This window comes from Petromyzon marinus, chromosome 77, assembly GCF_048934315.1.
Source record: "Petromyzon marinus isolate PM22_M1 ecotype Great Lakes invasive population chromosome 77, UKy_Petmar_22M1.pri1.0, whole genome shotgun sequence".
Lineage (NCBI taxonomy): Eukaryota > Metazoa > Chordata > Hyperoartia > Petromyzontiformes > Petromyzontidae > Petromyzon > Petromyzon marinus.
The window spans coordinates 5,379,685-5,405,065 of NC_133743.1; the positions used below are offsets into that span (position 1 = coordinate 5,379,685).

General features: G+C 51.8%; 1 protein-coding gene across 1 annotated transcript in view; it reads right to left on the bottom strand.

Moving 5' to 3' along the window:
* Nucleotides 1–13,276: 13,276 nt before the first annotated feature.
* The window catches only part of LOC116958415 (malate dehydrogenase, mitochondrial-like), a 45,517-nt gene continuing 33,412 nt past the window's right edge, over nucleotides 13,277–25,381 (bottom strand). The window contains exons 7-9 of the mRNA XM_076056732.1: nucleotides 21,588–21,687; nucleotides 16,645–16,796; nucleotides 13,277–14,654 (exon numbers count right to left, since the gene is read on the bottom strand). Of these exons, the coding sequence (XP_075912847.1) occupies nucleotides 14,514–14,654; nucleotides 16,645–16,796; nucleotides 21,588–21,687 (393 nt within the window). The 3' untranslated portion in view covers nucleotides 13,277–14,513. The remainder of the gene's footprint in view (nucleotides 14,655–16,644; nucleotides 16,797–21,587; nucleotides 21,688–25,381) is intronic.

The following is a 25,381-nucleotide window of genomic DNA, read 5'->3' on the forward strand; positions in this document are numbered from 1 at the left end:
TGTGACTGGTCACAGGAATGGCTATGTTAAAGTCAAAGCCTACACATCCACAGAGGAAACTAGTAATTTAGCATTGAAATAGCTAAGGGATTAGCTTGTGACTGGTCACAGGAATGGCTATGTTAAAGTCAAAGCCTACACATCCACAGAGGCAACTAGTAATTTAGCATTGAAATAGCTAAGGGATTAGCTTGTGACTGGTCACAGCAATGGCTATGTTAAAGTCAAAACCTACACATCCACAGAGGCAACTAGTAATTTAGCATTGAAATAGCTAAGGGATTAGCTTGTGACTGGTCACAGGAATGGCTATGTTAAAGTCAAAGCCTACACATCCACAGAGGCAACTAGTAATTTAGCATTGAAATAGCTAAGGGATTAGCTTGTGACTAGTCACAGGAATGGCTATGTTAAAGTCAAAGCCTACACATCCACAGAGGCAACTAGTAATTTAGCATTGAAATAGCTAAGGGATTAGCTTGTGACTGGTCACAGCAATGGCTATGTTAAAGTCAAAACCTACACATCCATAGAGGCAACTAGTAATTTAGCATTGAAATAGCTAAGGGATTAGCTTGTGACTGGTCACAGGAATGGCTATGTTAAAGTCAAAGCCTACACATCCACAGAGGCAACTAGTAATTTAGCATTGAAATAGCTAAGGCATTAGCTTGACTGGTCACAGGAATGGCTATGTTAAAGTCAAAGCCTACACATCCACAGAGGCAGCTAGTAATTTAGCATTGAAATAGCTAAGGGATTAGCTTGTGACTGGTCACGGAAATGGCTATGTTAAAGTCAAAACCTACACATCCACAGAGGCAACTAGTAATTTAGCATTGAAATAGCTAAGGGATTAGCTTGTGACTGGTCACAGGAATGGCTATGTTAAAGTCAAAGCCTACACATCCACAGAGGCCACTAGTAATTTAGCATTGAAATAGCTAAGGGATTAGCTTGTGACTGGTCACAGTAATGGCTATGTTGAAGTCAAAACCTACACATCCACCGAGGCAACTATTAATTTAGCATTGAAATGGCTAAGGGATTAGCTTGTGACTGGTCACAGGAATGGCTATGTTAAAGGCAAAGCCTACACATCCACCGAGGTAACTAGTAATTTAGCATTGTAATAGCTAAGGGATTAGCTTGTGACTGGTCACAGGAATGGCTATGTTAAAGTCAAAACCTATACATCCACAGAGGCAACTAGTAATTTAGCATTGAAATAGCTAGAGGATTAGCTTGTGACTGGTCACAGGAATGGCTATGTTAAAGTCAAAACCTACACATCCACAGAGGCAACTAGTAATTTAGCATTGAAATAGCTAAGGGATTAGCTTGTGACTAGTCACAGGAATGGCTATGTTAAAGTCAAAACCTACACATCCACAGAGGCAACTAGTAATTTAGCATTGAAATAGCTAAGGGATTAGCTTGTGACTGGTCACAGAAATAGATGTTAAAGTCAAAGCCTACACATCCACAGAGCTTCAATGAACGCTGTTAAGATTCGTAGCGACTTTTAAGCTGGTTGGGAGAAGTGAGGCACCTTGACAAAGGGGTTTACATATCAAATAGCTGAGGGATTAGCTTGTGACTGGTCACAGGAATGGCTATGTTAAAGTCAAAGCCTATACATCCACAGAGGCCACTAGTAATTTAGCATTGAAATAGCTAAGGGATTAGCTTGTGACTGGTCACAGGAATGGCTATGTTAAAGTCAAAGCCTACACATCCACAGAGGCAACTAGTAATTTAGCATTGAAATAGCTAAGGGATTAGCTTGTGACTGGTCACAGGAATGGCTATGTTAAAGTCAAAACCTACACATCCACAAAGGCAACTAGTAATTTAGCATTGAAATAGCTAAGGGATTAGCTTGTGACTGGTCACAGGAATGGCTATGTTAAAGTCAAAACCTACACATGCACAGAGGCAACTAGTAATTTAGCATTGAAATAGCTAAGGGATTAGCTTGTGACTGGTCACAGAAATAGATGTTAAAGTCAAAGCCTACACATCCACAGAGCTTCAATGAACGCTGCTAAGATTCGTAGCGACTTTTAAGCTGGTTGGGAGAAGTGAGGCACCTTGACAAAGGGATGTACATATCAAATAGCTGAGGGATTAGCTTGTGACTGGTCACGGAAATGGCTATGTTAAAGTCAAAACCTACACATCCACAGAGGCAACTAGTAATTTAGCATTGAAATAGCTAAGGGATTAGCTTGTGACTGGTCACAGGAATGGCTATGTTAAAGTCAAAACCTACACATCCAGAGAGGCAACTAGTAATTTAGCATTGAAATAGCTGAGGGATTAGCTTGTGACTGGTCACAGAAATAGACGTTAAAGTCAAAGCCTACACATCCACAGAGCTTCAATGAACGCTGTTAAGATTCGTAGCGACTTTTAAGCTGGTTGGGAGAAGTGAGGCACCTTGACAAAGGGGTTTACATATCAAATAGCTGAGGGATTAGCTTGTGACTGGTCACAGGAATGGCTATGTTAAAGTCAAAGCCTACACATCCACAGAGGCCACTAGTAATTTAGCATTGCAATAGCTAAGGGATTAGCTTGTGACTGGTCACAGGAATGGCTATGTTAAAGTCAAAGCCTACACATCCACAGAGGCAACTAGTAATTTAGCATTGAAATAGCTAAGGGATTAGCTTGTGACTGGTCACAGGAATGGCTATGTTAAAGTCAAAACCTACACATCCACAAAGGCAACTAGTAATTTAGCATTGAAATAGCTAAGGGATTAGCTTGTGACTGGTCACAGGAATGGCTATGTTAAAGTCAAAACCTACACATCCACAGAGGCCACTAGTAATTTAGCATTGAAATAGCTAAGGGATTAGCTTGTGACTGGTCACAGGAATGGCTATGTTAAAGTCAAAACCTACACATCCACAGAAGCAACTAGTAATTTAGCATTGAAATAGCTAAGGGATTAGCTTGTGACTGGTCACAGGAATGGCTATGTTAAAGTCAAAGCCTACACATCCACAGAGGCAACTAGTAATTTAGCATTGAAATAGCTAAGGGATTAGCTTGTGACTGGTCACAGGAATAGCTATGTTAAAGTCAAAGCCTACACATCCACAGAGGCAACTAATAATTTAGCATTGAAATAGCTAAGGGATTAGCTTGTGACTGGTCACAGGAATGGCTATGTTAAAGTCAAAGCCTACACATCCACAGAGGCAACTAGTAATTTAGCATTGAAATAGCTAAGGGATTAGCTTGTGACTGGTCACAGGAATGGCTATGTTAAAGTCAAAGCCGACACATCATCAGAGGCAACTAGTAATTTAGCATTGAAATAGCTAAGGGATTAGCTTGTGACTGGTCACAGGAATGGCTATGTTAAAGTCAAAGCCTACACATCCACAGAGGCAACTAGTAATTTAGCATTGAAATAGCTAAGGGATTAGCTTGTGACTGGTCACAGGAATGGCTATGTTAAAGTCAAAGCCTACACATGCACAGAGGCAACTAGTAATTTAGCATTGAAATAGCTAAGGGATTAGCTTGTGACTGGTCACAGGAATGGCTATGTTAAAGTCAAAACCTACACATCCACAGAGGCAACTAGTAATTTAGCATTGAAATAGCTAAGGGATTAGCTTGTGACTGGTCACAGGAATGGCTATGTTAAAGTCAAAACCTACACATCCACAGAGGCAACTAGTAATTTAGCATTGAAATAGCTAAGGGATTAGCTTGTGACTGGTCACAGGAATGACTATGTTAAAGTCAAAGCCTACACATCCACAGAGGCAACTAGTAATTTAGCATTGAAATAGCTAAGGGATTAGCTTGTGACTGGTCACAGGAATGGCTATGTTAAAGTCAAAACCTACACATCCACGGAGGCAACTAGTAATTTAGCATTGAAATAGCTAAGGGATTAGCTTGTGACTGGTCACAGGAATGGCTATGTTAAAGTCAAAACCTACACATCCACAGAGGCAACTAGTAATTTAGCATTGAAATAGCTAAGGGATTAGCTTGTGACTGGTCACAGGAATGGCTATGTTAAAGTCAAAGCCTACACATCCACAGAGGCAACTAGTAATTTAGCATTGAAATAGCTAAGGGATTAGCTTGTGACTGGTCACAGGAATGGCTATGTTAAAGTCAAAACCTACACATCCACAGAGGCAACTAGTAATTTAGCATTGATAGCTAAGGGATTAGCTTGTGACTGGTCACGGGAATGGCTATGTTAAAGTCAAAACCTACACATCCACAGAGGCAACTAGTAATTTAGCATTGAAATAGCTAATGGATTAGCTTGTGACTGGTCACAGGAATGGCTATGTTAAAGTCAAAGCCTACACATCCACAGAGGCAACTAGTAATTTAGCATTGAAATAGCTAAGGGATTAGCTTGTGACTGGTCACAGGAATAGATGTTAAAGTCAAAGCCTACACATCCGCAGAGGCAAATAGTAATTTAGCATTGAAATAGCTAAGGGATTAGCTTGTGACTGGTCGCAGGAATGGCTATGTTAAAGTCAAAGCCTACACATCCACAGAGGCAACTAGTAATTTAGCATTGAAATAGCTAAGGGATTAGCTTGTGACTGGTCACAGGAATGGCTATGTTAAAGTCAAAACCTACACATCCACAGAGGCAACTAGTAATTTAGCATTGATAGCTAAGGGATTAGCTTGTGACTGGTCACAGGAATGGCTATGTTAAAGTCAAAGTCTACACATCCGCAGAGGCACCTTGTACATGGACGTCAAAGGGGGCTGCAACATCTCAACTGTCATACAGTAAACCAATGTGAAAAACCTAATTCTAAATTACATCAATATAATAAATGTACTCAATATATTCTTCAATAAGCTGAGCTATTAACATTAACTGGGTATACACTACACTATATAATGAATACCATATAGTAAATCAATAAAAAAAAACTAAAATATAAACTACCTCAATGTTATATCACAATGTTATATGGTGAATAAAACGGGTGGATTCTTACCTTTCACTTCAGCACCACGGACAGCTACATTCAGACGGACGAGTCCGCCCCAACCATGGATGGACTCGTCCGTCTGAACGGGGCTCGTCGCTGTCCGTGGTGCTGAAGTGGAAGGTAAGAATCCACCCGTTTTTTTCACCATATAACATTGTGATAAAACATTGAGGTAGTTTATATTTTAGTTTTTTTTATTGATTTACTATATAGTATTCATTATATAGTGTAGTGTATACCCAGTTAATGTTAATAGCTCAGCTTATTGAAGAATATAGTGAGTACATTTATTATATTGATGTAATTTAGAATTAGGTTTTTCACATCGGTTTACTGTATGACAGTTGAGTTGTTGCAGCCCCCTTTGACGTCCATGTACGAGGTGCCTCTGTGGATGTGTAGGCTTTGACTTTAACATAGCCATTCCTGTGACCAGTCACAAGCTAATCCCTTAGCTATTTCAATGCTAAATTACTAGTTGCCTCTGTGGATGTGTAGGTTTTGACTTTAAAATAGCCATTTCCGTGACCAGTCACAAGCTAATCCCTCAGCTATTTGATATGTAAACCCCTTTGTCAAGGTGCCTCACTTCTCCCAACCAGCTTAAAAGTCGCTACGAATCTTAACAGCGTTCATTGAAGCTCTGTGGATGTGTAGGCTTTGACTTTAACATCTATTTCTGTGACCAGTCACAAGCTAATCCCTCAGCTATTTCAATGCTAAATTACTAGTTGCCTCTGTGGATGTGTAGGTTGTGACTTTAACATAGCCATTTCCGTGACCAGTCACAAGCTAATCCCTCAGCTATTTGCACAAGCTAATCCCTTAGCTATTTAAATGCTAAATGACTAGTTGTCTCTGTGGATGTGTAGGTTTTGACTTTAACATAGCCATTTCCATGACCAGTTACAAGCTAATCCCTCAGCTATTTGATACGTAAACCCCTTTGTCAAGGTGCCTCACTTCTCCCAACCAGCTTAAAAGTCGCTACGAATCTTAACAGCGTTCATTGAAGCTCTGTGGATGTGTAGGCTTTGACTTAAACATCTATTTCTGTGACCAGTCACAAGCTAATCCCTTAGCTATTTCAATGCTAAATTACTATTTGCCTCTGTGGATGTGTAGGTTTTGACTTTAACATAGCCATTTCCGTGACCAGTCACAAGCTAATCCCTCAGCTATTTGCACAAGCTAATCCCTTAGCTATTTAAATGCTAAATTACTAGTTGCCTCTGTGGATGTATAGGCTTTGACTTTAACATAGCCATTCCTGTGACCAGTCACAAGCTAATCCCTTAGCTATTTCAATGCTAAATTACTAGTTGCCTCTGTGGATGTGTAGGCTTTGACTTTAACATAGCCATTCCTGTGACCAGTCACAAGCTAATCCCTTAGCTATGTCAATGCTAAATTACTAGTTGCCTCTGTGGATGTGTAGGTTTTGACTTTAACATAGCCATTCTTGTGACCAGTCACAAGCTAATCCCTTAGCTATTTCAATGCTAAATTACTAGTTGCCTCTGTGGATGTGTACGTTTTGACTTTAACATAGCCATTTCCGTGACCAGTCACAAGCTAATCCCTCAGCTATTTGATATGTAAACCCCTTTGTCAAGGTGCCTCACTTCTCCCAACCAGCTTAAAAGTCGCTACGAATCTTAACATCGTTCATTGAAGCTCTGTCGTCCCGACAGGTTTGTACCTTTCACCTGAAGACGGCCGCTTGCGTTGTAGCCGAAATGTCGTGATAATTTTATTGTGTTATTGTATTATTTTATTCTCATTCTACGTGACCTTACCCTTCCTGGGAGTAATACAACAGCAGCTGTGTTACAGATCTCAAAACTGAAACCTCCTGCCAAGGAATTCGTTGGTTATCGTACTTGGTCGACTTTAACAAAGGTAATCTCAGCCACGAACTCCACCAAATACATACAATTCATTAAATGCCCAGCCAGAGAAGGGAAATACTCTGGATCACTGCTACACCACGCCGTCCCCCGAGAGAGCACTGGGACACTCTGACCATGCCATGGGCCACCTGATTCCTACATACAGGCAGAAACTAAAGCTCTGCAAACCTGCTGTGAGGACATCTAAACAGTGAACCAGTGAGGCTGTGGAAAATTTGCGGGTGTGCTTGGACTGTACTGACTGGGATATGTTCACGACCGCTATCAATAGTCTGGACGAACTCACAGAGTGCTGGGACGTCCTGCATCAGCTTCTGTGTGGACTGCTATATCCCGATACGTACCACCAGGGTGAACTTCAACAACAACAACAAGCCCTGGTTCTCAGCAAAGCTCAGAAGGTTGAGGTTGGAGAAGGAGGAAGCGTTTAGGAGTGGGGATAGAGACAGATTCCAGGGAGTCGAAGAACAGGTTTAGCAAGGCGGTGAGAGAAGCTAAACGGCTGTACTCGGCAGAGGCTAAAACACCAGTTCTCTGCTCACGACTCTGCTTCTGTCTGGAGAGGGCTCAGGCAGATCACCAGCTACAAGCCCAGAGCAACCCCACATCGGCCAACGACCCGAACGAGTTCTACCGCAGATTATTTGAAAGACGATTGGACTGTCCTGAACCGCCCCTTCCCACCCGAGAGGCCGCCATCCCCCGCCCATACTACAGAGACGACTCTCTCCTTTCGGGGAGGGAGAAGCGAATAGACTTTTCAAGAGGCGGAATCCACGCAAAGCAGCGGGGGCCGGACTCCGTCTCTCCAGCCACCCTCAGGCACTGCGCTGGCCAGCTGTCTCCGCTGTTCGCCAACATCTTTAAACACCTCCCCGGAGACATGCCGTGTACCGGCCTGTCTCAAGGCCTCCACCATCATCCCTGTGATCCAAAAAGCCAAGGCCAACAGGACTAAAATGATCACAGACCGGTCGCCCTCGCATCTGTGGCGTTGAAGTCTTCTTGAGCGCCTGGTCCTGGCACGCACCTCAAAGCCACCACAGACCCTCTGGTGGACCCCCATTCAGTTTGCCTACAGAGCCAACAAGTCTGCGGACGACGCAGTTAACATGGCCCTCCACTTCGCCCTACGGCATTCTGGTACTCCCCAGCATCCTACGCCAGGATCCTGTTTGTGCACTTCAGCTCCGCCTTCCAACACCATTATCCCTGCTAACCCTGCTAACCCTGCTTCAGTACAAGCTCTCGCGGCTGAACGTGCCCGACTCCACCTGCAGGTGGCTCACGGACTTCCTGTCTGACAGGAAGCAGTGAGTTCAGCCGGGAGCACAAGTCTCCGAATCCAGGTCCAGCAGCACCGGACACTCCTCAGGGGCTGCGTCCTTCCCCCACTGCTCTTCTCCCCGTACGCCGACAGCTGCACCTCCAATAATCCGTCCGTCAAACTCTCGAAGTTTGCGGACGACACCGCCCTCATTGGGCCGATCTCTGGTGGTGGATGAGTCTGACTATAGGTGGGAAGCTGACAACCTGGTGACCTGGTGTAGCCAGAACAACTTAGAGCTAAATGCTGTAAAGACAATTCTAGATTTGAAGCTTTCGTGACTGCAAGGATCCATACTCTTTGGTTCTATTCGGTAAAGTCACGTAGTAGGTAAAAATAAAATAACAAAAATTCACGACAATTCGGCCACAACACAAGTGGCCTTCATCAGGTGAAGGGACCGGACTGTCCAGAGGACAGCGTTGGAGTGAAGACAGCAAGCCCAGGTCGCGTCCTTTAAGTTGAGATGGTTGTGGACTTCGGGAAGAATACAGCCCCACTCACCCCCCAACACCCTGTGCGACTCCCCAGTCAAAACTGTGGAGTCCTTCCGCTTCCTGGGCACAATTCTCTCTCCCGGGACCTCAAGCGGGAACTGAACATCAGCTCCCTCTCACCAAGAGAGCTCAACAGAGGATGTACTTCCTACGGCAGCTGAGGAAATTCAACCCGTCAAATACAATGATGGTGCAATTCTATACAGCGATCATTGAATCCATCCCCACTTCCTCCTCCATGACCGTCTGGCACGCTGCTGCCTCTAACAGGGACAAGAGCAGACTGCAGCGTTATCATCCACACTGCCGAGAAAGGTGATTGCCTTCAATCTACCAACCGTCGAGGACCTGCACACCACGAGGACCCATGAGGCGAGCGAGGAAGATTTGTGGCCGATTCCTCCCACCCTGGACACTTCTCCGTTCCAGCTACTCCCCAACCGGCGGAAGGCTGCGGTCCATCGGGACCAAAACCTCACGCCACAAAAACAGTTTCTTCCCAAATTAGCTGCTGGCCTCTTAAACAAGGCCAAGGGCTAACACTTACTACAACATTTTATCTAGAAAATGACACCTTGCCAATATTAACTATGTTAGCCTATTTGTATTTTTTAAATTTTTAGATTGTATCTTATGGCTATTTTATATTCGATATTTATTCAACTGTATATACTTTAGCCCCTTGGTGTTAGTTAGACTTTGAACCCTTATTATAGAAAGACTTGTTTACCACTTATTTAAGATTTTAGATTCCTATATGTTGAATGTATGCACCATCCTGTCAAAGTAAATTCCGTGTCTGTGTGAACTTACATGGCGAATAAAACCCTTTCTGATTCTGATTCTAACGTCACCAAGACGCTTGTGCCAGGCCACATGCACCTTGAGGCCACATGAAGTGTCCAACGCCCACTGGCAGGAGGTCACGGGGCAGACCCAGGTGCCACGGGTCGACTTACTGAGATGACTGAGATGACTGGCTGATGCACCACCTGTGCCCCCTACTATGCCAACTTGCTGTGCTTTAGCTACCGGGCGCTCCGCTTGTTGTTGTGAGCATCGCTCCTCCGCCCTCCGTTGTTGTTGTAGGGCGACTGCCTCCAACTGCCCAGTAGCGTCCTTCACGAGCCTCCTCCACAGAGGCCGATCTTGACACCGCTGGTACCGGTCATCAGAAAGTCCACTCAGCTCCACGTCCTCCTGTACCACATCACTCCATCTCGTCTCTAGCCCGTGCCGCGCACGTTTAGCCCCCTCGATCCGGCCGAACAAAAGCTGTTTGGGGCATGCGGTGATTGGGCATGCGGGCTACATGACCCAGCCAACGCAGCCTGGCCTGCCGGAGGTGCTCACCGATGGGACCTTGCCCAGATCTTTCAAGGATTTGTGAGCTCCTCACACAATCCAGCCTGGTTAAACCCAGGATGGATCGTAGGCAGGCAAGCCTAAATGTTTCTAACCGGCAAAGATGTTCCATGAGGGGGGTCCACGTTTCGCAAGCGTAAAGGGAGGGAATGACCATGGCCGAGAAGACCTGGTAGCTTCCACACAGTGTTACGCTACCAATGAAAAGATAATGCCGCTCCACTGATTTGGAGTCAGACCTCTGCTGTTAAACCACCGGAGCCGGTCTTGAACACACTGCCCTGGTATGGGAAACTCTCCACTCTCTCCACAACTGCTCCATCACCGATTGGGAGTTGTGAGGGTGGAGTGCTCAATGGTACAAAATACCCAAGCAGGTGCTTCGTTTTGGTGGGGCTGATGGTAAGGCCCCACCTCTTAGTGGCACACTCCAGTTTCAACAGCAGTGCCTCCAACTCTTCCTCTGAGTGAGCCGTAATTGCCAGGTCATCGGCATACATAACGTGGTTGACCAATAGGGAGCCATCCCTTCACCGCACCCGGGCATCGATCAGCCTCAAATTGTATCTGTACCAGATGTAAATTCCTCTGGTACAGCTACTGAAGGCTTCACGAACTACGTGGTCAAAATAGATCTTAAATAATGTGGGAGCCAGAGGACATCCATGTCGCACCCCAAGGTGTACAGGGAATGGCTCTGACTCCCGGTCACGTAGTTTTACCCGGGCCCGCTCACCATCATGAAGGTCCTTAATGATCGTGAGCAGAGGGTCAGGGACTCCAAAAGCACGAAGAACAACCCAGAGCCCAGGCCTACTGATGGTATCATAGTCCTTGACCAGGTCAATAAAGCAGAGATGTAGGTCTTGTTGGAATTCCCTACACCTCTGCTGTAGCAGACGGACAGAAAATATGGCATCCGTGCAGGACCGGATCTTCCTGAAACCGCATTGGGGCTCCGCAAGCCTCTCCTCAGCATGCCTGGCAAGGCGATGTTGAATAATCCTTGCCAGGACCTTTCCCGGCACACTGAGGAGTGAGATGCCCCTGTAGTTGTTACAGTCTGTGCGGTCCCCTTCTTAAAGAGGGGGACCACTAGGGCATCCTTCCCATCCTGCGGAACCCGTCCAGTGGCCCAGACTGTTGTTATGATGTCATGTAGGGCAGTCTGTGCACAAACGCCACCCTCCCTCAGCATTTCGCTTGGGAGATCTCCTCTGCCCACTGCCTTTCCTGGTCTCAGACTCTGGATCTCCTTCAATACTTCCTCAACAGATGGCACCTCAGCCAGCCACTCACAAGGGGTGACTTCCTCCAATATTTGAGGCATGGCAGGCTCAGCAGGGTCATCCCCACTTTGTCCCATGATGTTTTCCAGGCTGAGGAATTCCCCCTCCCCCAGGACCTCACGAAAATACTCAGCAAATCTGCAAACCTATTCCTGGGGGTCGGAGATTGGATTACCGGTCTTTCCCCTAATGATGGTAATAGGTGTGGCGCTGCAGGTTACTTTTTTGATGGAGTTAAATAGGGATTTGTGATCGCGGGCCACTGAGGCAGACTCCACTTCCTCAGTAACCCGCGACAACCACCCATCCTTGCAGCGCCTCACGGCTCTCCGAACCTCCGAGCGAAGGCTGCGGTAAGCCTCCTCATTCTCTGATGTGGGATGCTGTAGCCGATGAGAGTGGGCCTGTCGCTTTTTCTCAACCATCCTGAACACCTCCTGTCAGCCAAGGTCTCTGGGGAGGTCTGGACCGCATACCCAAAGCAGCCATTGCAGCTGCATGAGCCACAGTCCTAAACCTCACCCATTTACCCTCGACATCAGGAGGAGTGGGGGACGATGCCAGCCCCTGCCGCAAGCGAAGATGTAATTCTCGCTTGCAACTTTCATCAGCTAGCTGAGACCAGGCCACCTCAGCTTGGAATGGGATCCTGGGTGTACACCCACCACCGGAGTGGAAGAATGGCAGGCGCATCTTACAGATGACTAGTCAATGGTCAGAGGGCAGATCAGATCCACGGTAGGTCCTAGTGTCAAGGACATGGGCTCGCATCCGCTGGTCCATCACTATGTAGTCCAGCAGATGTTCTTGCTTGGACCCGGCATGCATCCGTGATGTTGTGTGGATGCGCCGATGCCGGAACAGCATCTTGGTAATTACAAGCCCATGCGCTGCACAGAAGTCTAGCAGCCTCCTACCGTTGTTATTGAGCTGATCTGGCCCATGCCTTCCAATCACTCCAGACCAGGTGCCAGCATCATGACCAACTCGGGCATTGAAATCACCCAACAAGATGACTCTATCCCAAGGGGCCACTTTAGCCAGCACCTGTGACAGTTCATAGAAGGCATGTGACTCATCAGCCTTGCCTGCATCCCTCCACGGATGTTCGTCTTCGGTGAGGGCATAAGTAACCACGGCCACCACTCCTCGCCTCCGGTTGATGGGAAGGCGAGCCCAAAGTAGCCTGGGGCTCACAGCTTCCCACACCTCACCGCCACGCTCCCATGTCCCCTTCATTCTTTTGTTCAGAAGAAGAGCCACACCCTGTTGTTTGGCAGTCTCCTGCCCCGAGTAGAGGACTGTCCACCCCTCATGGTGGCAGGAGCCAGAACCGGTCCACCGGTCCTCCTGAATGCCACAGAGATCCAGGCGGTACCGGTCCAGCTCCCGACAGAGGAGTGGCAGCCTCTCCTCCGCGGTGAGCGTTCGAACATTCCACGTGGCCATCCGGAGTGGCTTTTCGTTGTTTCTGGAGGAGCCCCGAGGGTAAAGATTCAATCTCCTGGCTCCGCCAAATGGGGGTTTGGCCAGGAGACGTCATAGACGCCTGTGCCCCTGGGGCCTCCGACACAAGCTTATTAGTTAGATATTTCAGTCGTGGTTTAGTGGTAATTTATTGAAGGTGGAGGGGTTACCAGCCTTTCGCACCCGTCCAAAGCCCCCATTTAGCCACTGTGGTGGTCACAGACGCCATGAGGGGAGAGGCCAATCGGAATTGGCCCTCCCCCTCATAGCACTGTCCACGACAGCGTTGTCCGTCTGGCACCGCGAGGAGGTAGGGGGTTGTTTTTGTGTGTGTACACGTGTACACACACAGATACACACACGTGTACACACACACACACACACGTGTACACACACAGGTACACCGCACACCACCCATGATTGTAGCCTTTATTAAGCAAATTAAGTTCAAGTGCAACTCAGGGTCAGGGTCGTGAAGTCCAGTTCCACTGCGTCATGCAGAGGTCATGCGTCAGTGTTCACGTGTCAGTGAGTGAGTGGGTGTGAGTTGGTGTGTGAGTTAGTGTGTGAGTGTGAGTGGGTGTGTGAGTGGGTGTGTGAGTTAGTATGTGAGTGGGTGTGTGATTGAGTGGGTGTGTGAGTGAGTGGGTGTGTGAGTTGGCGTGTGAGTGAGTGGGTGTGTGAGTGTGTGTGAGTTAGTGTGTGTGTGGGTGTGCGAGTTAGTGTGTGAGTTGGTGTGTGAGTTGGTGTGTGAGTGAGTGGGTGTGTGAATGGGTGTGTGAGTATGTGTGAGTTGGTGTGTGTGTGTGTACCTGTGTGTGTACCTGTGTGTGTACCTGTGTGTGTGTGTGAGTGTGTACCTGTGTGAGTGTGTACCTGTGTACCTGTGTACCTATGTGTGTACCTGTGTGAGTGTGTCTGTGTGTGTGTATCTCTGTGTCTGTGTGTGTGTCTCTGTGTGTGTCTCTGTGTGTGTGTGTCTGTGTGTGTGTGTGTCTCTGTGTGTGTGTCTGTGTGTGTGTCTCTATGAGTGTGTGTGTCTATGAGTGTGTGTGTGTCTCTATGAGTATGTGTGTCTATGAGTGTGTGTGTGTCTCTATGAGTGTGTGTGTCTACGAGTGTGTGTGTGTCTCTATGAGTGTGTGTGTCTATGAGTGTGTGTGTGTGTCTCTCTGAGTGTGTGTCTATGAGTGTGTGTGTGTTTCTCTCTGAGTGTGTGTCTCTATGATAGTGTGTGTGTGTGTCTCTATGATAGTGTGTCTCTATGAGTGTGTGTGTGTCTCTATGAGTGTGTGTGTCTATGAGTGTGTGTCTCTCTGAGTGTGTGTCTCTATGATAGTGTGTGTGTGTCTCTATGAGTGTGTGTGTCTATGAGTGTGTGTGTGTGTCTATGAGTGTGTGTGTCTATGATAGTGTGTCTCTATGAGTGTGTCTCTATGATAGTGTGTGTGTGTCTCTCTGAGTGTGTGTGTGTCTCTATGATAGTGTGTGTCTATGAGTGTGTGTGTGTCTATGAGTGTGTGTGTGTCTCTCTATGATAGTGTGTCTCTATGAGTGTGTCTCTATGAGTGTGTCTCTATGAGTGTGTCTCTCTGAGCGTGTCTCTCTGAGCGTGTCCCTCTGAGCGTGCCTCTACGACAGGGGGGGGCCATTCACTTGGTGGCTTTGAAGGCCGCAGCAAACTCGACGCCCTTCTTGACCGAGGCCTGCAGCTCGGCCAACGCCTCCTGCACCAGCCGCTCCTCGAATGCGGACAACTTGCCCAGGCCTAAGTTGGACTCCAGGCCGTGTTTCTGGTGGTGGGGGGGAGAGGCAGGGTGGTGAGGAAGGGTGGGGAGGCAGGGTGGGCGGTGGGGGGATACGTGGGGAGGAGAGGGGAGATGTAGGGAGTGGTTAGTGGTGAGTTAGTGGTGAGTGGGCGTGCAAGCGAGTGGTGAGTGGGCGTGCGAGTGAGTGAGTGAGTGAGCGAGTGGTGAGTGAGCGGTGAGTGAGTGGTGAGTGAGCGAGTGAGTGGTGAGTGAGTGGTGAGTGGGTGGTGAGTGAGTGGTGAGTGAGCGAGTGAGTGGTGAGTGAGTGGTGAGTGGGTGGTGAGTGAGTGGTGAGTGAGCGAGTGAATGAGGAGTGAGTGGTGAGCGAGCGGGTGGTGAGAGAGTGAGCAAGTGGTGAGTGAGCGAGTGAATGAGGAGTGAGTGAGTGAGTGGTGAGTGGGCGTGCGAGTGAGTGGTGAGTGAGTGGTGAGTGGGCGTGCGAGTGAGTGGTGAGTGAGTGGTGAGTGGGCGTGCGAGTGAGTGGTGAGTGAGTGGTGAGTGGGCGTGCAAGTGAGTGGTGAGTGAGCGAGTGAATGAGGAGTGAGTGAGTGAGCGAGTGAGCGAGCGAGTGAGCGAGTGAGCGAGTGGTGAGTGAGTGAGTGAGCGAGTGAGTGAGTGGTGAGCGAGCGGGTGAGTGGTGAGTGAGCGGTGAGTGAGTGAGTGGTGAGAGAGCGAGTGAATGAGGAGTGAGTGAGCGAGTGAATGAGGAGTGAGTGAGCGAGTGAATGAGTGAGTGAGCGAGCGAGTGAGCGAGCGAGTGAGCGAGCGAGTGAGCGAGCGAGTGGTGAGTGAGCGGTGAGTGAGTGAGCGAGTGAGTGGTGAGTGAGTGAGTGAGTGGTGAGTGAGCGGTGAGTGAGTGAGCGAGTGAGTGAGCGAGTGAGTGGTGAGTGAGTGGTGAGTGAGTGATGAGAGAATGAGTGAGTGAGCGAGTGAGTGAGCGAGTGGTGAGTGAGTGAGTGGTGAGTGGGTGGTGAGTGAGCGAGTGGTGAGCGAGTGGTGAGTGAGTGAGTGAGCGAGCGAGCGAGTGAGTGGTGAGTGAGTGGTGAGTGAGTAGTGAGTGAGTGGTGAGTGAGTGGTGAGTGGGTGGTGAATGAGTGAGTGAGCGAGTGAGTGGTGAGTGGTGAGTGAGCGAGTGAGTGAGTGGTGAGCGAGCGGGTGAGTCAGCGAGCGGTGAGCGAGTGAGTGAGCGAGTGGTGAGTGGTGAGTGAGTGAGTGAGTGGTGAGTGAGTGAGTGAGTGGTGAGTGAGTGAGCGAGTGGTGAGTGAGCGAGTGAATGAGGAGTGAGTGAGTGAGTGAGCGAGTGAATGAGGAGTGAGTGAGTGAGCGAGCGGGTGGTGAGTGAGTGGTGAGTGGGTGAGTAAGTGAGTGAGTGGGTGAGTGAGCGAGTGGTGAGTGAGCGAGTGGTGAGTGAGCGAGTGAATGAGGAGTGAGTGAGCGAGTGAGCGGTGAGTGAGCGAGCGAGTGAGTGAGCGGGTGGTGAGTGAGTGGTGAGCGAGTGGTGAGTGAGCGAGCGAGTGAGTGGTGAGCGAGTGAGCAAGTGGTGAGCGAGTGAGTGAGTGAGCGAGCGAGTGAGTGAGCGAGTGAGCAAGTGGTGAGTGAGCGAGTGAGTGGTGAGTGAGCGGTGAGTGGTGAGTGAGTGAGTGAGCGAGTGAGCGGTGAGTGGGTGGTGAGTGAGCGAGTGGTGAGCGAGTGGTGAGTGAGTGAGTGAGCGAGCGAGCGAGTGGTGAGTGAGTGGTGAGTGAGTGGTGAGTGAGTGGTGAGCGGTGAGCGAGTGAGCGAGTGGTGAGCGAGAGAGTGAGCGAGTGGTGAGTGAGCGAGCGAGTGAGCGGTGAGCGAGTGAGCGAGCGGTGAGTGAGTGAGTGAGTGGTGAGTGAGTGAGCGAGTGAGCGAGCGAGCGAGTGGTGAGCGAGTGAGTGAGCGAGTGAGTGAGCGGTGAGTGAGTGAGCGAGTGGTGAGTGAGTGAGCGGGTGCGTACCCCGAGGATGATCGGAGTGGAGAAGTATGGACTTGCGGTGAGGCTGGACTCCACGAAGCTGCACTCACTCACGCCGCTCTCGCCCCCGAGTGCCCGCAGCAGCGACGAGGTGAAGCGAGCGCCGGCAAACGCCATTGACAGGGTGGCAGAGCCTGGGGGGGGGGCACGGGGGGGCAAAGGGGGGGCAAAAGGGGGGCACAGAGACCCAGTGACTCTCACACACACACAGACCCCACCCCGTGTCTCTTCCCCCCCCCCCCGTGTCTCTCTCTCCCCCGTGTCTCTCTCCCCCCCCGTGTCTCTCTCCCCCCCCGTGTCTCTCTCTCCCCCGTGTCTCTCTCTCCCCCCGTGTCTCTCTCTCCCCCCGTGTCTCTCTCTCCCCCCGTGTCTCTCTCCCCCCCCGTGTCTCTCTCCCCTCGTGTCTCTCTCTCCCCCCGTGTCTCTCTCTCCCCCCGTGTCTCTCTCTCCCCCCGTGTCTCTCTCTCCCCCCGTGTCTCTCTCTCCCCCCGTGTCTCTCTCTCCCCCCGTGTCTCTCTCTCCCCCCGTGTCTCTCTCTCCCCCCGTGTCTCTCTCTCCCCCCGTGTCTCTCTCTCCCCCCGTGTCTCTCTCTCCCCCCGTGTCTCTCTCTCCCCCCGTGTCTCTCTCTCCCCCGTGTCTCTCTCTCCCCCGTGTCTCTCTCCCCCCCCGTGTCTCTCTCCCCCCCCGTGTCTCTCTCTCCCCCGTGTCTCTCTCTCCCCCCGTGTCTCTCTCTCCCCCCGTGTCTCTCTCTCCCCCCGTGTCTCTCTCCCCCCCGTGTCTCTCTCCCCCCGTGTCTCTCTCTCCCCCCGTGTCTCTCTCTCCCCCCGTGTCTCTCTCTCCCCCCGTGTCTCTCTCTCCCCCCGTGTCTCTCTCTCCCCCCGTGTCTCTCTCTCTCCCCGTGTCTCTCTCTCCCTGTCTCTCTCTAACCCGTGTCTCTCTCTCCCCCCGTGTCTCTCTCTCCCCCCGTGTCTCTCTCTCCCCCCGTGTCTCTCTCTCCCCCCGTGTCTCTCTCCCCCCCGTGTCTCTCTCTCCCCCCGTGTCTCTCTCTCCCCCCGTGTCTCTCTCTCCCCCCGTGTCTCTCTCCCCCTCCGTGTCTCTCTCTCCCCCCGTGTCTCTCTTCCCCCGTGTCTCCCCGTGCCCCCGTGTCTCTCTCTCCCCCCGTGTCTCTCTCTCTCCCCCCGTGTCTCTCTCTCCCCCCGTGTCTCTCACACCCCCCGTGTCTCTCTCTCCCCCCGTGTCTCTCTCACCCCCCGTGTCTCTCTCTCCCCCCGTGTCTCTCTCTCCCCCCGTGTCTCTCCCCCCCCCCGTGTCTCTCTCACCCCCCGTGTCTCTCTCTCCCCCCGTGTCTCTCTCTCCCCCCGTGTCTCTCTCCCCCCGTGTCTCTCTCTCCCCCCGTGTCTCTCTCTCCCCCCGTGTCTCTCTCCCCCCCCGTGTCTCTCTCTCCCTCCGTGTCTCTCTCCCCCCCGTGTCTCTCTCTCCCCCCGTGTCTCTCTCTCCCCCCGTGCCTCTCTCTCCCCCCGTGTCTCTCCCCCCGTGTCTCTCCCCCCCGTGTCTCTCTCTCCCCGTGTCTCTCTCTCCCCCCGTGTCTCTCTCTCCCCCCGTGTCTCTCTCTCTCCCCCCGTGTCTCTCTCTCCCCCCGTGTCTCTCCCCCCCCGTGTCTCTCCCCCGTGTCTCTCTCTCCCCGTGTCTCTCTCTCCCCCCGTGTCTCTCTCCCCCCCCCCGTGTCTCTCTCTCCACGTGTCTCTCTCTCCCCCCGTGTCTCTCTCTCCCCGTGTCTCTCTCTCCCCCCGTGTCTCTCCCCCCGTGTCTCTCTCTCCCCGTGTCTCTCTCTCCCCCCGTGTCTCTCTCTCCCCCCGTGTCTCTCTCTCTCCCCCCGTGTCTCTCTCTCCCCCCGTGTCTCTCCCCCCCCCGTGTCTCTCTCACCCCCCGTGTCTCTCTCTCCCCCCGTGTCTCTCTCACCCCCCGTGTCTCTCTCTCCCCCCGTGTCTCTCTCTCCCCCGTGTCTCTCCCCCCCGTGTCTCCCTCCCCCCGTGTCTCTCTCCCCCCCCCCCGTGTCTCTCTCTCCACGTGTCTCTCTCTCCCCCCGTGTCTCTCTCTCCCCCCGTGTCTCTCTCTCCCCCCGTGTCTCTCTCTCCCCCCCGTGTCTCTCTCTCCCCCCGTGTCTCTCTCTCCCCGTGTCTCTCTCTCCCCCCGTGTCTCTCTCTCCCCCCGTGTCTCTCTCCCCCCCCGTGTCTCTCTCCCCCCGTGTCTCTCTCCCCCCGTGTCTCTCCCCCCCCGTGTCTCTCTCTCCCCCGTGTCTCTCTCCCCCGCCCGTGTCTCTCTCCCCCCCGTGTCTCTCTCCCCCCCGTGTCTCTCTCCCCCCCCGTGTCTCTCTCCCCCCCCCCGTGTCTCTCTCCCCCCGTGTCTCTCTCTCCCCCCGTGTCTCTCTCTCCCCCCGTGTCTCTCTCTCCCCCCGTGTCTCTCTCTCCCCCCGTGTCTCTCTCTCTCCCCGTGTCTCTCTCTCCCCGTGTCTCTCTCTCCCCCGTGTCTCTCTCTCTCCCCGTGTCTCTCTCCCCCCGTGTCTCTCTCTCCCCCGTGTCTCTCTCTCCCCCCGTGTCTCTCTCTCCCCGTGTCTCTCTCTCCCCCCGTGTCTCTCTCTCCCCCCGTGTCTCTCTCCCCCCCGTGTCTCTCTCTCCCCCCGTGTCTCTCTCTCCCCCCGTGTCTCTCTCTCCCCCCGTGTCTCTCTCTCCCCCCGTGTCTCTCTCTCCCCGTGTCTCTCTCTCCCCCCGTGTCTCTCTCTCCCCCCGTGTCTCTCTCCCCCCCCGTGTCTCTCTCCCCCCGTGTCTCTCTCCCCCCGTGTCTCTCCCCCCCCGTGTCTCTCTCTCCCCCCGTGTCTCTCTCTCCCCCCGTGTCTCTCTCCCCCCCCGTGTCTCTCTCTCCCCCCGTGTCTCTCTCTCCCCGCGTGTCTCTCTCTCCCCCCGTGTCTCTCTCTCCCCCGTGTCTCTCTCTCCCCCCGTGTCTCTCTCTCCCCCCGTGTCTCTCTCTCCCCCCGTGTCTCTCTCTCCCCCCGTGTCTCTCTCTCCCCCCGTGTCTCTCTCTCCCCCCGTGTCTCTCTCCCCCCGTGTCTCTCTCTCCCCCGTGTCTCTCTCTCCCCCCGTGTCTCTCTCTCCCCCCGTGTCTCTCTCCCCCCCCGTGTCTCTCTCTCCCCCCCGTGTCTCTCTCCCCCCCCGTGTCTCTCTCTCCCCCCGTGTCTCTCTCTCCCCCCGTGTCTCTCTCTCCCCCCGTGTCTCTCTCTCCCCCCGTGTCTCTCTCTCCCCCGTGTCTCTCTCTCCCCCCGTGTCTCTCTCTCCCCCCGTGTCTCTCTCTCCCCCCGTGTCTCTCTCTCCCCCCGTGTCTCTCTCTACCCCCGTGTCTCTCTCTCCCCCCGTGTCTCCCCGTGCCCCCGTGTCTCTCTCTCCCCCCGTGTCTCTCTCTCCCCCCGTGTCTCTCTCTCCCCCCGTGTCTCTCTCTCCCCCCGTGTCTCTCTCTCCCCCCGTGTCTCTCTCTCCCCGCGTGTCTCTCTCTCCCCCGTGTCTCTCTCTCCCCCGTGTCTCTCTCTCCCCCCGTGTCTCTCTCTCCCCCCGTGTCTCTCTCTCCCCCCGTGTCTCTCTCTCCCCCCGTGTCTCTCTCTCCCCCCGTGTCTCTCTCTCCCCCGTGTCTCTCTCTCCCCCGTGTCTCTCTCTCCCCCCGTGTCTCTCTCTCCCCCCGTGTCTCTCTCTCCCCCCGTGTCTCTCTCTCCCCCCGTGTCTCTCTCTACCCCCGTGTCTCTCTCTCCCCCCGTGTCTCCCCGTGCCCCGTGTCTCTCTCTCCCCCCGTGTCTCTCTCTCCCCCCGTGTCTCTCTCTCCCCCCGTGTCTCTCTCTCCCCCCGTGTCTCTCTCTCCCCCCGTGTCTCTCTCTCCCCCCGTGTCTCTCTCCCCCCCGTGTCTCTCTCTCCCTCCCGTGTCTCTCTCTCCCCCCGTGTCTCTCTCCCCCCCGTGTCTCTCTCCCCGTGTCTCTCCCCCCCGTGTCTCTCTCTCCCCCCGTGTCTCTCTCTCCCCCCGTGTCTCTCTCTCCCCCCGTGTCTCTCTCCCCCCCCGTGTCTCTCTCTCCCCCCGTGTCTCTCTCTCCCCCCGTGTCTCTCTCTCCCCCCGTGTCTCTCTCTCCCCCGTGTCTCTCTCTCCCCCGTGTCTCTCTCTCCCCCCGTGTCTCTCTCTCCCCGCGTGTCTCTCTCTCCCCCCGTGTCTCTCTCCCCCCGTGTCTCTCCCCCCGTGTCTCCCCGTGCCCCCGTGTCTCTCTCTCCCCCCGTGTCTCTCTCTCCCCCCGTGTCTCTCTCTCCCCCCGTGTCTCTCTCTCCCCCCGTGTCTCTCTCTCTCCCCCCGTGTCTCTCTCTCCCCCCCGCGTCTCTCTCTCCCCCGTGTCTCTCTCCCCCCGTGTCTCTCCCCCCGTGTCTCCCCGTGCCCCCGTGTCTCTCTCTCCCCCCGTGTCTCTCTCTCCCCCCGTGTCTCTCTCTCCCCCCGTGTCTCTCTCTCCCCCCGTGTCTCTCTCTCCCCCCGTGTCTCTCTCTCCCCCCGTGTCTCTCCCTCCCCCCGTGTCTCCCCGTGCCCCCGTGTCTCTCTCTCCCCCCGTGTCTCTCTCTCCCCCGTGTCTCTCTCTCCCCCCGTGTCTCTCTCTCCCCCCGTGTCTCTCTCTCCCCCCGTGTCTCTCCCCCCGTGTCTCCCCGTGCCCCCGTGTCTCTCTCTCCCCCCGTGTCTCTCTCTCCCCCCGTGTCTCTCTCTCCCCCCGTGTCTCTCTCTCCCCCGTGTCTCTCTCTCCCCCCGTGTCTCTCTCTCCCCCGTGTCTCTCTCTCCCCCCGTGTCTCTCTCTCCCCCCGTGTCTCTCTCTCCCCCCGTGTCTCTCTCCCCCCCCGTGTTTCCCCGTGCCCGCTTACCGGCCCCAGCCTTGGCTTTAACCACCTCAGTGCCGGCCTCCTGAATACGTAGAGTCAGAGCCTCCAACTCAGCCTGAGGGAACTCCACGTGTGGAGAGCACTACACAGACACACACACACAGACACCATCATACACACACACAGAGACACCATCATACACACATACTCACAGACACACACAGACACACACACCATCATACACACACACACAGACACACACACAAACACCATCATACACACATACACACAGACACACACAGACAGACACCATCATACACACACTCACACACACACACAGACACACACACACAGACCATCATACACAGACACACACAGACACACACACACAGACACCATCATACACACAGACGGACACACACACAGACACACACCATCATACACACACAGACACACACAGACACCATCATACACACATACTCACATACACACACAGACACACACAGACACCATCATACACACATACTCACAGACACACACAGACACACACACCATCATACACACACACACAGACACACACAGACACCATCATACACACACACACAGACACCATCATACACACATACTCACAGACACACAGACACACACATACTCACAGACACACACACAGACACCATCATACACACAGACACACACACAGACACCATCATACACACACAGACACCATCATACACACATACTCACAGACACACACAGACACCATCATACACACAGACACAACAACAACAACCGCCATTCGCCACTAAGTGGCGGTGACGTCACCACGACGCTTGTGCCAGGCTATGTGCACCCTGAGGCCACACAGACACACACACACACAGACACCATCATACACATACTCAGACACACACACAGACACACACACAGAGACCATCATACACACACTCACAGACACACACAGACACACACACAGACACACACCATCATACACACATACTCACAGACACACACAGACACCATCATACACACATACTCACAGACACACACAGACACACACAGACACACACAGAGACCATCATACACACATACTCACAGACACACACAGACACACAGACACCATCATACACACATACTCACAGACACACACACAAACACCATCATACACACATACTCACAGGCACACACACAGACACACACCATCATACACACATACACACATACTTACAGACACACACAGACACCATCATACACACACACACACAGACACACACCATCATACACACACTCACAGACAGACACACAGACACACATATACTCACAGACACACACAGACACACACACACACCATCATACGCAGACAGACAAACACAGACACACACACACACAGAGACCATCAAACACACATACTCACAGACACACACAGACACACACACAGACACACACACACACATAGACACCATCATACACACATACACATACACCATCATACACACATACAGATACACACAGACACACACACAGAGACCATCATACACACATACTCACAGACACACACACCATCATACACACATACTCACAGACACACACAGACACACACAGACACACACAAACACACACCATCATACGCACACAGACACACACACACAGACACACATACTCACACACACCCACACACACAGACACACACACAGACACCATCATACACACATACACAGACACCATCATACACACATACAGACACACACAGACACACACACAGACACCATCATACACACACACAGACACACACCATCATACACACATACAAACACACACAGACACACACACACAGACACCATCATACACACATACACAGACACCATCATACACATATACTCACAGACACCATCATACACATATACTCACAGACACCATCATACACATATACTCACAGACACCATCATACACACATACTCAGACACCATCATACACATATACTCACAGACACACACATATACTCACAGACACACACAGACACACACACAGACACACACACAGACACCCACACAGACACCATCATACACACATACACAGACACCATCATACACACATACAGACATACTTACAGACACACACAGACACCATCATACATACACACACATACACAGACACCATCGTACACACACACACATACACAGACACCATCATACACACACACACAGACACCATCATACACACACACACATACACAGACACCATCATACACACACATACACAGACACCATCATACACACACATACACAGACACACACAGACACACACACAGACACACACACAGACACACACAGACACACACCATTATACGCACACAGACACACACAGAGACCATCATACACACCTACTCACAGACACACACAGACACACACACAGACACACACACAGACACCATCATACACACATACACAGACACCATCATACACACATACACAGACACCATCATACACACATACACAGACACCATCATACACACATACAGACACACACACACACAGCCATCATCATACACACACAGACACACACCATTATACACACACATACTCACAGACACACACAGACACACACACAGACACCATCATACACACATACTCACAGACACCATCATACACACATACTCACAGACACCATCAAACACACATACTCACAGACACACACAGACACACACAGACACACACACAGACACACACACATACACCATCATACAAACATACACAGACACCATCATACACAAATACAGACATACTTACAGACACACACAGACACCATCATACATACACACACACATACACAGACACCATCATACATACACACACACATACACAGACACCATCATACATACACACACACATACACAGACACCATCATACACACATACTCACAGACACACAGACAAAACAGACACCATCATACTCACATAGTCACAGACACACACAGACACCATCATATATACACACACAGACACACAGACACCGTAATACACACATACTCACAGATACACAGACACACAGACACCATCATGCACACACACACACAGAAACAGACACACAGACACCATCATACATACATACTCACAGACACACACAGACACACAGACACCATCATATATACACACACAGACACCATCATACATACACATACTAACAGACACACAGACACCATCATACACACATACTCACAGACATACACAAGACACACACAAGACACACACAGACACACACAGACACCATCATATACACACACACAGACACACACAGAGGGGGGTTGTGGGTAGAGTAGTGTAGAGTAGAGAGAGAGGGTTGTGGGTAGTGTAGAGTAGAGAGAGAAGGAGGGTTGTGGGTAGAGTAGTGTAGAGAGAGGGGGGTTGTGGGTAGAGTAGTGTAGAGTAGAGAGAGAGGGGGGTTGTGGGTAGTGTAGAGTAGAGAGAGAGAAGGGGGTTGTGGGTAGTGTAGTGTAGAGAGAGGGGGGTTGTGGGTAGAGTAGTGTAGAGTAGAGAGAGAGGGGGTTGTGGGTAGTGTAGTGTAGAGTAGAGAGAGAGGGGTTGTGGGTAGAGTAGTATAGAGTAGAGAGAGGGGCGTTGTGGGTAGAGTAGTGTAGAGTAGAGAGAGAGGGGGGTTGTGGGTAGAGTAGAGTAGAGAGAGGGGGGTTGTGGATAGAGTAGTGTAGAGTAGAGAGAGAGGGGGGTTGTGGGTAGAGTAGTGTAGAGAGAGTGGGGGGTTGTGGGTAGAGTAGTGTAGAGTAGAGAGAGGGGGGTTGTGGGTAGAGTAGTGTAGAGTAGAGAGAGGGGGGTTGTGGGTAGAGTA